This window comes from Oncorhynchus nerka, linkage group LG15 (genome assembly GCF_034236695.1).
Source record: "Oncorhynchus nerka isolate Pitt River linkage group LG15, Oner_Uvic_2.0, whole genome shotgun sequence".
NCBI lineage: Eukaryota > Metazoa > Chordata > Actinopteri > Salmoniformes > Salmonidae > Oncorhynchus > Oncorhynchus nerka.
In genome coordinates, this window is record NC_088410.1 from 41,234,662 (window position 1) to 41,250,495 (window position 15,834).

The 15,834-nt window shown below is 42.8% G+C and overlaps 1 protein-coding gene across 1 annotated transcript in view; it reads left to right on the plus strand.

The window, feature by feature from the left end:
- LOC115142668 (son of sevenless homolog 1) overlaps positions 1 to 15,834 on the plus strand; it is a 72,060-nt gene that overhangs the window by 33,334 nt on the left and 22,892 nt on the right. Inside the window, 2 exon segments of the mRNA XM_029682304.2 lie at positions 69 to 196; positions 3,185 to 3,846. Coding sequence (XP_029538164.2) covers positions 69 to 196; positions 3,185 to 3,846 — 790 coding nt within the window.

Genomic DNA, 15,834 nt, shown 5'->3' on the forward strand with positions numbered 1-15,834 from the left:
AAACCACCTGACCCAACATGTTTTTCTCTACCCACTCTTTCTCTGTCCACCCCCCTTTTTTTCCACAGCAACTGGAGGAGAAAAGTGAGGACGAGGAGGACAAGGAGTGTCTGAAGCAGGCCATCACGGCGCTGCTCAATCTGCAGAGTAGCATGGAGAGGATCTGCTCCAAGAACATGGCCAAGAGGAGGCTGAGGTAGGCAGGGGTGCGCCAATTTACCACCCCTCCTGGTCCGTCCACACCTGCTTCTCTTTACCCAAGAAGATACAAATCTAGCTCTGACACACACGAGATTTTGCACACACATTGGCTGATCCAATAATAGAAATCCACAAGCAAAATATGGAAAGCTAACTCAGACACCCACATAATGGCACAGACCAGAGAAGCACATATGTACCACATGTGCATCAGTAGATGGATTTGTCTTGAATGTGCACTATGTATGCTCATAGAGGCGTTAACACTTGCACAACACAGACATCATGATAGACACACACAGCAATTCATTCTACTGCCTCATTGGTGTACTCCTCCCATCCTCTGCACACCCCCCACCCTAAGCTCAGTTCTGAGTTTCCCTCTGGACCTAAAATAGACCTGTGGGGGGAGGGAGAGGGTTGGAGGGGGGGCTCGCCACTGTGTTGTCGGAGGGAAGTTGTGTCAGGAATTGGGCTGTCCTGTTCTGGTATTATTGTTCCCGGCTTTGAGAAAAGAAAAAAAAGGTGAGAGAGTTTGAAAGGGGAAAAAAAAGAATCCCATTGCTTTCAGCAGTGGACTTTAGCGTCCCAACCTTGCAGACCATTTTTCTCTCCATCCCTCCTTTTGTATTGGTGAAGAAAACGGGGTGTTTTTTTGGTTACATGCGGTTGTTGCTCGTTCTTTACCTGCGTGGAAGCGAAGAGCGTGGAGTATGAGGACGTAGGGTATAAACCCCCAAAAATTACCCCTTTTGTTGCTGTTCTTTTTGTTTTTTGTTTTTATTTTTCATGGGGAAAGGATGGCTTATCTTACGGTATGTCTTTGCACCCCATACTTTGGCGGGAACGTGGGGATGGTGACACAAACAGGAGGCTAAAATGGACAGTTCGAGAGGACACACTGAGTTGGGGTACCCGACAAGGGTTACCTTTGTTGACTTTGGCTGTTTCGCTACACCTTTCCTGTCTCTAGGGGTCTTTGTATTTCCAGAGCCAGAACAAAGAACAACCCAAGAGTTCTATTGTCACAGCCATTTGAATTATGCTTGCTCTTTCGCAAGCTTGCTGTTCATTAGGAAAACGTAATAACCTCTTAGTCGCTAATCCTCTAGCAAGGTCCATCGCTGCCTGGAATAAATGATGGTTTGATAATGATGCTCGTTATATATATTTTTGCTTTAATGAACTACTTCATTTCATCATAAGACTGCTAGTTTAAAGATGAATGTAAATGCACTTCAAATATAACCTCTGATCAGACTTGAGAGTAGGCAAAGTTTTGACTTTCTTTCTGTATGTAGTTTTTAGAGTTTCACACTTAATGGGACTGGGAAATGGGAATTAAAAATTTTGGGGCAAGTTTTGAGTGTAGTCTATCCCTTGCCCTTCAGAGGTGCCCCTTGTCTCTCAGCGAAGCTAATTCTGTCCGGTTGACAGTCATCCTGTACTTTGAGGTGCTGGTATGAAGACAGGCGCGCACAAGTTGGCTTTGCCTGCCTCTCGGGAGTGCTGATGCAAGTTGTTGTGCGTCCGTGGAAAGCAAAGTAAGCTCCCCCCTGCGATTGTTTACTAGTAGGTCTAGTTCAGATGCACTGTACTAGCGGGTGTTAAATCCTTGTTGATTTTTTATTTCTCCTCTCACTCAATCGATTGTAGAACCCCCCCCCCCCCCAACAAACCTTTAACCCCCCCCAGTGGCTCAATGCTGTTCTATTATTCTAAGTAGATGGTTTTAGAAGTGATCATTGGAATTATTGCTCAGCTGATTTGTTATGTGCAATAGAGGTAAGATTCTGGTTCTGGTGGGCCACAGAGCTTTCTTGTCTTCTGTTTACTTTTGTCATTCTGGTTTTGAAAGACCACCGCATGTGCTGGTTTTTCACTCAAACCAGTCTTTTCGTAGTGAATTTCTGAAAGAGTTTTGAACTTACTACTCACATGACCTAACTATTATGGCCCTTAATAATGAATATAGACTGAAAATAGACATTGGTATAATATGAGAATAAAGAGATTGATTAAAACAAAGACTAGTCTACATTGTGCTCCTAAAAGAACTGAAATGAGAGATACTCATACCTCATTTTTGAATATGATAGTCATGCCATAGACCATATTAAAGGTATGATGAACCAAAGCAATATTTAAAGAGTGTCTGGCTCAAAGAAATATAATCAGATGCTCTTTATTCTTTTTAGACTCATTCTATTCTTATGCACTTTCTCAGTTGGTCCTCCGGGGCACCCTGTTAACCATGGGTGTGGGCCCTTCCTCGGTAGACTACCGTTTTGTTCAACTGCTGGAATGGTGAGGAAGTCTAGTCAATTGGCCTGCTGGTCCACCAGTGTTGGGTGGAAACTGAAGGGACATGACTGACCAGCAAACTGATATTAAATGACCTAATTGGTTCGGATAAGTTTAGGGTTATTGGTGTGGTTAAAGGAAAACTCTACCCCAAGAACTCTTTTGGTATTTGTTTCTTTGGTTCACTGTTGATAAAGTTATAAAATGTTTTTACATGTCAGCAATCCAGTTTTCAAGATGTATGCAAAACACATCGTATTGGCTATTTCTGTATTTGAAAGTTGTATATCTTGAAAATCTGATGAAACAAATACAACAAGATCATTTTTGGGTGGAATTGTCCTTTTAAGGTTAGGGTCAGGATTACAGTTATGGGTGGGGATGCCAGTCACGTCTCTTCAGTCGCACCCAGTGTTTTGTTAATGAGATGTTGTTTGTAGGAACCCTCTCCTGGACCAGTTTTAGTTATACCGCTGCTTTAGAAACTCAGCCACCCACACTGACCCTACACTCCATCTCAGTCTCGCTGGCTTTGTTGATTTGTTTTCCATTGTTCTGTGAACACCAGACCCACATTTCCCTACCTCTCTCTTCCCCCCCCTCTCTCTCTCCCTTTTTTTTCTCTCACATTCTTTCTCTTACATTCAACTATTCCCCTCAAACTCTTCGACGGCGCCAGCGAGTCGGCCTGCCGCTTCTACAGCCAGCAGATGAAGGGCAAGCACCTGGCCATCAAGAAGATGAACGAGATCCAGAAGAACATTGATGGCTGGGAGGGCAAGGACATCGGCCAGTGCTGCAACGAGTTCATCATGGAGGGGACGCTGACACGCGTGGGCGCCAAACACGAACGGCACATCTTCCTCTTCGACGGCCTGATGATCTGCTGCAAGTCCAACCACGGCCAGCCGCGCTTGCCTGGCGCCTCGTCCACCGCCGAGTACCGCCTCAAGGAGAAGTTCTTCATGCGCAAGGTGCAGATCAACGACAAGGACGACAAGGAGGGCGAGTACCGGCACGCCTTTGAGATCATCCTCAAAGACGGCAACAGCGTGGTGTTCGCCGCCAAGTCGGCCGAGGACAAGAATGGCTGGATGGCGGCACTCATCTCGCTACAGTACCGCTCGACGCTGGAGCGCATGCTGGACTCGGCCATGCTACAGGAGGAGAAGGAGGAGCAAATGAGGCTGCCCGGGGCGGAGCTTTACCGGTTCGCCACGCCCGACTCTGAGGAAAACGTGGTGTTCGAGGAGAACGTGCAGTCCAAGTCGGGCATCCCTATCATCAAGGCGGGGACAGTGCTCAAGCTCATCGAAAGGCTCACCTTCCACATGTATGCAGGTGAGAAAAAGCACACGACACAGAAAGGGTTTCCTGTGTTGACCTGTTATGACCTTTTTAAAATGCCTTTTTCCTACAGCGGGCTATACAAATACCTCCCTCAGATGTGTGGAGTGACAGTAGTTGCTAAATCCTGAAAGAGAACATCTTGCAGACACTTTCCCATCGTAGAACAGGGGGGAAGGGGCAGGGTTTTGGTGTTAAAAAGTAGTTGGTAGGTGTCAATTTGGTGTTGAACAGGTTTAACCCTTTACACTTGTGTGAATTGGCCTATATGGATAGGGCTACATTGAAATGTTTTTTACAGAAGAAATATGAGCTTATGGGAACATTATTATACCAAAGTTGAGGACACGATAGTTCACCTTTCACAAGACTGAACCCAAACATTACACAGTTGATTTTATGTGCATTTTACATTTACTGTACTTTTCACCGCGTTTGTCGATAATGAAATCTGAAAATACTCTAGATGCATTCAGTAACATGATAACAATATTCCTGGAAAATGTGGGGTAGGCGCGACCTCGGATAAAAAATAGTTTGAGTGAGAGGAGTAACTGGTGTGCAGAGTTCCGAAGTAATTTCAATGTACTTTAATGACTCAGAGTCTTCAACTATAAGGTGCTTTTAACGGCTGAGCCGTTAAGGAACTAGAGCAAGCACTCTTGTAGTTGTTTTGTTTGTAACACAGACCTGCATCACCGCCGTCACACAATTACTGTTGTTCATGCAATCCAAAAACGGACCATTATAAATCGCAATCTCAGTCAGCTGGGCATCTTGAAAGCTTGTTCTCTTGCCAACATGATGACTAGCTAAGTTATAAAATAGTATCTTACAGTGTTAAGCTTTCACAGGGCAATTCAGAGAAACGGGTTGTGATTTTTGGTGCGGACAAACAGGCTCATTCTGTTCAGAACAACCCAGGGTATTGACGCCATGTCATCTTGTAACTGTACATCATACATAGTGATCATAAACTTTAACACTGCATGTTATTGTATTGCCACTGTGTTCCAATTTAGGCGCTTATCAGTGCCCAAATCTGCTATTTCCAACCTGTATACAGGTACGAGTGTAAAGGGCTACGAGGAGCAGGAAGTAGACATGGGTCGCAACTTTTATGGCTCCCTCTCCACGTTTCTTTTCCTGAATGTGAGAGAACTGGACAGGTGAAAGCGAATTCCTATAAACTTAGATATTTTCTGTATCTTGTTAATTTTGTCCTGACTTATTTTTTTATTTTTTTTACTCACCTGTCCACACCATTGTACACCTCCAATCTTTGTGTTCATGCAATTATGCACTTGCCCAGTACCTGGCGTGTCTGTTCCTGTTATCACCTTGTTGTTCTACACACAAAACCTTGGAACATGGCGCAAACGCTGTTTATGCTAAACATAAAAGACAAGATAGTGGAAGGCCTATTTCTTCCCCCCACTTTCGTCATCCCCGCATCCATTTATAGCTGTTTTCACACCGCTCGTAAATATTTGGCCACTGTTGACGTCAGAACGCGGATATGTGATGACCTGCTTTGTTTCAGTGTCATTTTAGCCCCAGATAACACAACGAGAACTGATAAAGAACAAAAAACAAGTGGATGAAGCCTATTCATCTTCACGTCGCCATTTAGTAAGCGACCGGTAGTAGCAGATCTTTCCTGCCTGTAATTTGCCTATCTGTTTAGTGTTTAAATGGGAAGTTCAGTATCCTCACCTTGTGCATAGCTGTTTAAAGAGAACCAAACCATGGATTACAGTTTTTTCAGGCCCATAGACTACTTTCAGGGTTAGGAACCCTCTAGCATCAAGTTGTAAAATACTGAACTTCCCCTTCCACTGGTTGATGCTTATTTATAAAACCCTCTTAGGCCTCACTCCCCACTATCTGAGATATCTACTGCAGCCCTCATGCTGCAGCCCTCATCCTCCACATACAACAGCTGTTCTGCCAGTCACATTCTGTTAAAGGTCCCCAAAGCACACACATCCCTGGGTCGCTGCTCTTTTCAGTTTGCCGCAGCTAGCGACTGGAATGAGCTGCAACAAACACTCAAACTGGACAGCTTTATCTCAATCTCTTCATTCAAAGACTCAATCACGGGCACTGTCACTGACAGTTGTGGCAGCTTTGTGTGATGTATTGTTGTCTCTACCTTCTTGCCCTTTGTGCTGTTGTCTGCCCAATAATGTTTGTACCATGTTTTGTGCTGCTACAATGTTGTTGTTGTGTTGCTACCATGCTGTGTTGTCATGTGTTGCTGCCTATGTTGTCATGTGTTGCAGCCTATGTTGTTGTCTTAGGTCTCGCTTTATGGGGTGTTGTCTCTCTTGTTGTGATGTGTGTTTTGTCCTATTTTTATATTGGAATTTTTATTTTTTAATCCCAGGCCCCTGTCCCCGCAGGAGGCCTTTTGGTAGGCTGTGATTGTAAATAAGAATGTGTTCTTAACTGACTTGCCTGGTTAAATCAAATAAAAATACAATTTAGACACAGCCCTTTGTGGAACGTTGGTGAGCCATTACAGTGTTGTTGCCAAAGATGCCATGATTTTCAGGATGTTCATGAAATGTAATCCATAAAATAGTCCTTTGGAGACAGGTTTGTTGACATATACAGTTGAAGTCAAAGTTTACATACGTAGGTTGTATTCATTAAGACTTGTTTTTCAACCAGTCCACACATTTCTTGTTAACAAGCTATAGTTTTGGCAAGTCGGTTAGGACATCTACTTTGTGCAGGCAGATTATTTCACTTATAATTCATTGTTTCACAATTCCAGTGGGTCTGAAGTTTACATACACTAAGTTGACTGTGCCTTTAAACAGCTTGGAAAATTCCAGAAAATTATGTCATGGCTTTAGAAGCTTCTGATAGGCTAATTGACATCATTTGAGTCAATTGGAGGTGTACCATGGGACCACGCAGCCATCATACCGCCATCATACCGCTCAGGAAGGAGACGCGTTCTGTCTCCTAGAGATGAACGTACTTTGGTGCGAGAAGTGCTATATCGACATAACCTGAAAGGCCGCTCAGCAAGGAAGAAGCCACTGCTCTAAAACTGCCATTAAAAAAGCCAGACTACGGTTTGCAACTGCACATGGGGACAAAGATCGTACTTTTTTGAAGAAATGTCTTCTGGTCTGATGAAACAAAAATAAAACCATAATGACCAATGTGGCCATAATGACCATTGTTATGTTTGGAGGAAAAATGGGGAGGCTTGCAAGCTGAAGAACACCATCCCAACCGTGAAGCACAGGGGTGGCAGCATCATGTTGTGGGGGTGCTTTGCTGTAGGAGGGATTGGTGCACTTCACAAAATAGATGGCATCATGAGGCATAAATCATTCTCTCTACTATTATTCTGACATTTCACATTCTTAAAATAAAGTGGTGATCCTAACTGACCTAAGACAGGGAATTTTTACTAGGATGAAATGTAAGGAATTGTGGAAAAAAACTGTTTAAATGTATTTGGCTAAGGTGTATGTGAACTTTCGACTTCAACTGCATTTATCTAAAAGTTGGCATATTTATGACATTTTGGGCTTACCCAGGCCTCCTTAAAGACTCCATAATGCTTCATCTGTAGGTGCTACAAAGCAGAAATTGTCGTATGAAGCTTTACCACTTGTTCTGTAATATGAAGAGTTTGATTTAAAAAATATATTTTTTAGAGTTTATTGAAAATAACATTTTGATTTGGCAAATGTTTCAATATATTCTGGAACATAATATGCTCTACAGGCATATCAACGTTCGTTAGTTTTAAAGTTATGGTCCATTTTATACAGAGAAATTGGCGTAGTTGGCAATGTCACCAATCACAGCCCCCCTTTTACTTGTATCCTGCATATCACCAGCAGAGGGCGACCATTTTGAATACATTTTCACGTTCACTGTTGGTAATGCTTACAAATTGGATCATGACTCTAAGAGTAGCAGAGATCCCATCTGGAACTTTGATATGCCTGTAGAGTAGGCTATATCATGTTCAAATATATATATATTTTTAAATGCCAAATCAAAAGTCTTAATGTTTATTTTTCTATATTCATAAATTAATGTAAATATGTGATTGAAACCAAATTACTACTCATATTACAGAGCAAGCAATAAAACTTAATGACATCAATGTTTGCTTAGTAGCACCTACAGATGAAACACTATGGTGTTTTAAAGGCGGCCTGGATAAGGCTAAAGTGTCAGAAATATGCCAACTTGTATTAATTCTTTCTCAGTTATACTTTTAGATATAATTGACATTTGTATGTCAACAATCCTTCAACCTAAGGACTGTTCTATGGATTATATTTTGTGAAAATTCAGTAAATCATGGTCATTCTTTGTCTGGGTTTCGTGAGAAGTTGCTCTTTAGAAAGGCTGAATGACCCAGCATGCATAGTAGTTCTTAGACCATGGGGTCTGTATTCTTCTCAACGGACGGGTGCCATTCTACTTAACCGGATACAAGGCTGCGATTGGACCAATAAGCTCTTCATTAATTAAAAGTAATGACGTAATTTTGGGGAAATAAATCACCAAATTCAATCGCTCAAAGTCCAAGTGGATGTGGGCTCTGGTAATCTGGGGAGCAAAACATTTAGGCCAAGCACTTCTGAATTTGGTCTGTTTCTATGCATTGCTATTCAATGTCATGTAACCATACAGGTGTTGTATAAAATCTTCTTAAAGACACAAGTTTTCCTTTGTTTAGCACAGAATCCTTTCTGAACTCTTACACATACGTTTGGATTTTGTCTCTGCAAGTCTAGAGCAGTGTTTCTCAACTGTGGTCCATGAGTACCCCCAAACTGTACACTTTTGTTGAAGCACAGCTGATTCAACTCACCCAAGTGCTTGATGATTAGTTGACCAGTTGATTAAGGTGTGCTTGTTCTGGGCTACACCAAACCTGTGTGCTGTGGGGAGTATTGAAGGACTGGAGTTGAAAAACACTGGTCCAAGGTTATTCCAGCACAATACAAAGCCAGGAGAGAACATTCCTCTCATGGGTGGACTGTCCAGCTCACACCCCTGTGTAAACTTCCTCCCCCGAATAAAGAGTAGGGTGTAAATATAGGCCACTATTTTCCTTTTTAGTTTCCAACAGTCTGTGTGCCACTGATTTCAAATAAGCCAAGGGAAACAAGCCTTTTGAGGAAAAGTGTGTCTGTGTGGCCACGGTAATTTGAAAAGGGGAAAAAGGTGCTTCCTGTGCGATGCACCTCATGCCTGGACACACACCCTACTCCCACCCAGGAGACAGCAGGGCAGGGACAACACACACTTTCTCTCTTATCTCTCTGTCCTGACTATCTACAATTTGCATGGAACTATGCTTCTCTTTTGCCATAAATTGTAATCAAGAATCCATGTAGTCCATGAGCCAGGAGGGTCGGTCGGGCTCACTTGGGACAACGATGTCTCTTAGTGATTTCTTTGAAGGTCTATGTCCCTAGAGTTGGAAAATGGGTGATAGCAGTGCATTAATGGTAGCTTTCTGCGTGTTGTCTTTCATCTCTCCGTCCCATCTATTTTTCCCATTGGGATTTTACCCTATGACAAACTATCACTATACAACAAGTTATTGCTCACTTGTACCCTTTTAATCTAATATCATTGGAAAGCTTAGAGATACAGACACATTTTCGGAATGTTCAGGTCAACAGGACGTTGACCATTGACCCCTCTGGTATATAACGGCAGTGGTGGAAAAAGTACTCAATTGTCCTGAGTAAAAGTAAAGATACCTTTAATAGAAAATGACTCAAGTAAGTGAAAGTCACCCAGTGAAATACTACTTGAGTAAAAAATATTTGGTTTTAAATGTACTTAAGTATCAAAAGTAAACAGAACTGCTAAAATGTATTTAAATATCAAAAGGAGAAGTATAAACCAACCATTAAAAATTCCTTATATTAAGCAAACCAGACGACACAATTATTATTTTTTATATATTTTTATTGACTGATAGCCAGGGGCACACTCCAGCACTGACATAATTTACAAATGACGCATTTGTGTTTAGTGTGTCCACCAGATCAGCGGCAGTAGGGATGACCAGGGATGTTCTCTTGATGTGTGTGAATTGGATCATTTTCCTGTCAAAATGTAACAAGTACTTATGGGTGTCAGGGAAAATGTATGGAGTAAATAGTAAAGTACAGATGCACTGAAGTACTACTTAAGTAATTTTTAAAAGTATTTATACTTAAGTACTTTACACCACTGCATATCCGAATGACCTGTAAAGCCATTAAAAAGGAAACCCTGATATATTTTAAACTTTGATTGACAAGTGGTTCTTTCATGACCTTTCAAATGATATATAATACAGTGCATTTGAAAAGTATTCAGACCCCTTGACTTTTTCCACATTTTGTTACGTTACAGCCTTATTCTAAAATATATATTTTTTAATTCGCCTCTTCAATCTACACACAATACCCCATAATGACAAAGCAAAAAAAAAAAATTTTTTAATGTTTGCAAATATATATAAAAATACATTTAAAAAAAATCACATTTACATAAGTATTCAGACCCTTTACTCAGTACTTTGCTGAATCACTTTCGGCAGCGATTACAGCCAGTCTTCTTGGGTATGACGCTAAAAGCTTGGGACACCTGTATTTGGGGAGTTTCTCCCATACTCCTCTGCAGATCCTCTCAAGCTCTGTCAGGTTGGATGGGGAGTGTCGCTGCACAGCTACTTTCAGGTCTCTCCAGAGATTTTCGATCGGGTTCAAGTCCGGGCTCTGTCTGGGCCACTCAAGGACATTCGGAGACTTGTCCCAAAACCACTCCTGTGTTGTCTTGGCTGTGTGCTTTGGGTCGTTGGCCTGTTGGAAGGTGAACCTTCACCCTAGTCTGAGGTCCTGAGCAGGTTTTCATCAAGGATGGTCTGAGTCCTTCATGGTCTGAGAGTACTTTAGGTGCCTTTTTGCAAACTCCAAGCAGGCTGTCATGTGCCTTTTACTGATGAGTGGCTTTCGCCTGGCCACTCTACCATAAAGGCCAGATTGGTGGAGTGCTGCAGAGATGGTTGTCCTTCTGGAAGGTTCTCCCATCGTCACAGAGGAACTCTCAAGCACTGTCAGAGTGACTATCGGGTTCTTGATCACATCCCTGACCAAGGCCCTTCTCCCCCGATTGCTCAGTTTGGCCGTGCAGCCAACTCTAGGAAGAGTCTTGGTACTTCCAAACGTCTTCCATTTAAGAATGATTGCGGCCAGTGTGTTCTTGGGGACCTTCAATGCTGCGGAAAGGTTTTGGTACCCTTCCCCAGATCTGTGCCTTGACACCATCCTGTCTCTGAGCTCTACAAACAATCCCTTCTACCTCATGGCTTGGTTTTGCTCTGACATGCATAGTCAACTGTGAGACCTTGTATAGACAGTTCTGTACCTTTCCAAATCATGTCCAATCAATTGAATTTACCACAGGGGGACTCCAATCAAGTTGTAGAAACATTTCAAGGATGATCAATGGAAACAGGATGCACCTGAGCTCAATTTCAAGTCTCATAGCAAAGGGTCTGAGTACTTATGTAAATAAGGTATTTGTTTTTTATTTGTAATACGTTGGCTAACATTTCTAAAAACCTGTTTTCGTTTTGTCATTATAGGTTATTCTGTGTAGATTGATAAGCAATTTTTATTTAATCCATTTTAGAGTAAGGCTGTAACGTAATAAAATGTGGAAAAGTTGAGGGGTCTGAATACTTTATCATGAGTGTGAGAGGGACCATTTGCTGACATGCACAAACATTTATACTGAATCTACACACACTCACATACAATCCATCATGTAGGCTGCTACTCTGTTTATTATATCCCGATGGCTAGTTACTTTACCCCTATACATATTTACAGTACGAGTCAAAAATTTGGACACCTAGTCATTCAAGGGTTTTTATTTTTTTGTATTTTCTACATTGAATAATAGTGAAAACATCAACACTATGAAATTACACATGTGGAATCATTTAGTAACCAAAAAAGGCTTAAACAAATCAAAATATATTTTATATTTGATATTCTTCAAAGTAGCCACCCTTTGCATTTATGACAGTTTTGCGCAAACTTGAAATTCTCTCAACCAGCTTCACCTGGAATGCTTTTCCAACAGTCTTGAAGGAGTTCCCACATATGCTGAGCACTTGTTGGCTGCTTTTCCTTCACTCTGCGGTACAACTCATCCCAAACCATCTAAATTGGGTTGAGGTCGGGGGATTGTGGAGGCCAGGTCATCTCTCTCATCATCACTCAATACCTAGGTTTACCTCCACTGTATTCACATCCTACCATACCTTTGTCTGTACATTATACCTTGAAGCTATTTTATCGCCCCCAGAAACCTCCTTTTACTCTCTGTTCCGGACGTTCTAGACGACCAATTCTCATAGCTTTTAGCCGTCCCCTTATCCTACTCCTCCTCTGTTCCTCTGGTGATGTAGAGGTGAATCCAGGCCCTGCAGTGCCTAGCTCCACTCTCTTTTATGACTTCTGTAACCGTAATAACCTTGGTTTCATGCATGTTAACATTAGAAGCCTCCTTCCTAAGTTTGTTTTATTCACTGCTTTAACACACTCTGCCAACCTGAATGTTCTAGCCGTGTCTGAATCCTGGCTTAGGAAGACCACCAAAAACTCTGAAATCTTCATCCCTAACTACAACATTTTCAGACAAGATAGAACGGCCAAAGGGGGCGGTGTTGCAATCTACTGCAAAGATAGCCTGCAGAGTTCTGTCCTAATATCCAGGTCTGTACCCAAACAATTTGAACTTCTACTTTTAAAAATCCACCTCTCTAAATACAAGTCTCTCACCTTTGCCGCCTGCTATAGACCACCCTCTGCCCCCAGCTGTGCTCTGTACACCGTATGTGAACTGATTGCCCCCCATCTATCTTAAGAGCTCGTGCTGCTAGGCGACCTAAACTGGAACATGCTTAATACCCCAGCCATCCTACAATCTAAGCTTGATGCCCTCAATCTCACACAAATGATCAATGAACCTACCAGGTACCACCCCAAAGCCGTAAACACGGGCACCCTCATAGATATCATCCTAACCAACTTGCCCTCTAAATACACCTCTGCGGTTTTCAACCAAGATCTCAGCGATCACTGCCTCATTGCCTGCATCCGTAATGGGTCAGCGGTCAAACGACCTCCACTCATCACTGTCAAACGCTCCCTGAAACACTTCAGCGAGCAGGCCTTTCTAATCGACCTGGCCGGGGTATCCTGGAAGGATATTGATCTCATCCCGTCAGTAGAGGATGCCTGTTTTTTGTTTTTTTAAGGCCTTCCTCACCATCTTAAATAAGCATGCCCCATTCAAGAAATTTAGAACCAGGAACAGATATAGCCCTTGGTTCTCTCCAGACCTGACTGCCCTTAACCAACACAAAAACATCCTATGGCGTTCTGCATTAGCATCGAACAGCCCCCGTGATATGCAACTTTTCAGGGAAGCTAGAAACCAATATACACAGGCAGTTAGAAAAGCCAAGGCTAGCTTTTTTAAGCAGAAATTTGCTTCCTGAAACACAAACTCAAAAAAGTTCTGGGACACTGTAAAGTCATTGGAGAATAAGAACACCTCCTCCCAGCTGCCCACTGCACTGAAGATAGGAAACACTGTCACCACCGATAAATCCACTATAATTGAGAATTTCAATAAGCATTTTTCTACGGCTGGCCATGCTTTCCACCTGGCTACCCCTACCCCGGTCAACAGCACTGCAACCCCCACAGCAACTCACCCAAGCCTTCCCCACTTCTCCCAAATCCAGTCAGCTGATGTTCTGAAAGAGCTGCAAAATCTGGAACCCTACAAATCAGCTGGGCTAGACAATCTGGACCCTTTCTTTCTAAAATTATCTGCTGAAATTGTTGGCACCCCTATTACTAGCCTGTTCAACTTCTCGTGTCGTCTGAGATTCCCAAAGATTGGAAAGCAGCTGCGGTCATCTCCCTCTTCAAAGTGGGGGACACTCTTGACCCAAACTGCTACAGACCAATATCTGTCCTACCCTGCCTTTCTGAGGTCTTCGAAAGCCAAGTCAACAAACAGATTACCGACCATTTCGAATCCCACCAAACCTTCTCCGCTATGCAATCTGGTTTCAGAGCTGGTCATGGGTGCACCTCAGCCACGCTCAAGGTCTTAAACGATATCTTAACCGCCATCGATAAGAAACAATACTGTGCAGCCGTATTCATTGACCTGGCCAAGGCTTTCGACTCTGTTAATCACCACATCCCCATCGGCAGACTCGATAGCCTTGGTTTCTCAAATGATTGCCTCGCCTGGTTCACCAACTACTTCTCTGATAGAGTTCAGTGTGTCAAATTGGAGGGCCTGTTGTCCTGGCCTCTGGCAATCTCTATGGGGGTGCCACAGGGTTCAATTCTTGGACCGACTCTCTTCTCTGTATACATCAATGATGTCGCTCTTGCTGCTGGTGAGTCTCTGATCCACCTCTACGCAGACGACACCATTCTGTATACTTCTGGCCCTTCTTTGGACACTGTGTTAACAACCCTCCAGACGAGCTTCAATGCCATACAACTCTCCTTCCGTGGCCTCCAATTGCTCTTAAATACAAGTAAAACTAAATGCATGCTCTTCAACTGATCGCTGCCTGCACCTGCCCGCCCGTCCAACATCACTACTCTGGACGGTTCTGACTTAGAATATGTTGGTAACTTCAAATACCTAGGTGTCTGGTTAGACTGTAAACTCTCCTTCCAGACTCACATCAAACATCTCCAATCCAAAGTTAAATCTAGAATTAGCTTCTTATTTCGCAACAAAGCATCCTTCACTCACGCTGCCAAACATACCCTTGTAAAACTGACCATCCTACCGATCATCGACTTAGGCGATGTCATTTACAAAATAGCCTCCAATACCTTACTCAATAAATTGGATGCAGTCTATCACAGTGCCATCTGTTTTGTCACCAAAGCCCCATATACTACCCACCACTGTGACCTGTACGCCCTCGTTGGCTGGCCCTCGCTTCATACTCATCGCCAAACCCACTGGCTCCAGGTCATCTACAAGACTCTGCTAGGTAAAGTCCCCCCTTATCTCAGCTCACTGGTCACCATAGCAGCACCCACCTGTAACACGCGCTCCAGCAGGTATATCTCTCTGGTCACCCCAAAACCAATTCTTCCTTTGGAAAGAACTACAAACATCTCTGAAACTGGAAACACTTATCTCCCTCACCAGCTTTAAACACCAGCTGTCAGAGCAGCTCACAGATTACTGCACCTGTACATAGCCCATCTATAATTTAGCACAAACAACTACCTCTCCCCCTACTGTATTTATTTATTTATTTATTTTGCTCCTTTGCACCCCATTATTTATATCTCTACCTTGCACATTCTTCCACTGCAAATCTACCATTCCAGTGTTTTACTTGCTATATTGTATTTACTTCGCCACCATGGCCTTTTTTTGCCTTTACCTCCCTTATCTCACCTCATTTGCTCACATTGTATATAGACTTGTTTTTTCTACTGTATTATTGACTGTATGTTTGTTTTACTCCATGTGTAACTCTGTGTCGTTGTATCTGTTGAACTGCTTTGCTTTATCTTGGCCAGGTCGCAATTGTAAATGAGAACTTGTTCTGAACTTACCTACCTGGTTAAATAAAGGTGGAATAAATAAATCTGATGCAGCACTCCATCACTCTCCTTGGTCAAATAGCCCTTACACAACCTGGAGGTGTTTTGGGTCATTGTCCTGTTGAAAAACAAATCATAGTCCCACTAAGCGCAAACCAGATGGTATGGTTTAATGCTGCAGAATGCTGGTTAAGTGTGCCTCTAAATAAATCACAGACCATGTCACCAGCAAAGCACCATCACACCACCACCTCCATGCTTCACGGTGGGAACCACACATGCGGGGTTCATCCGTTCACATACTCTGCGTTCCACAAAG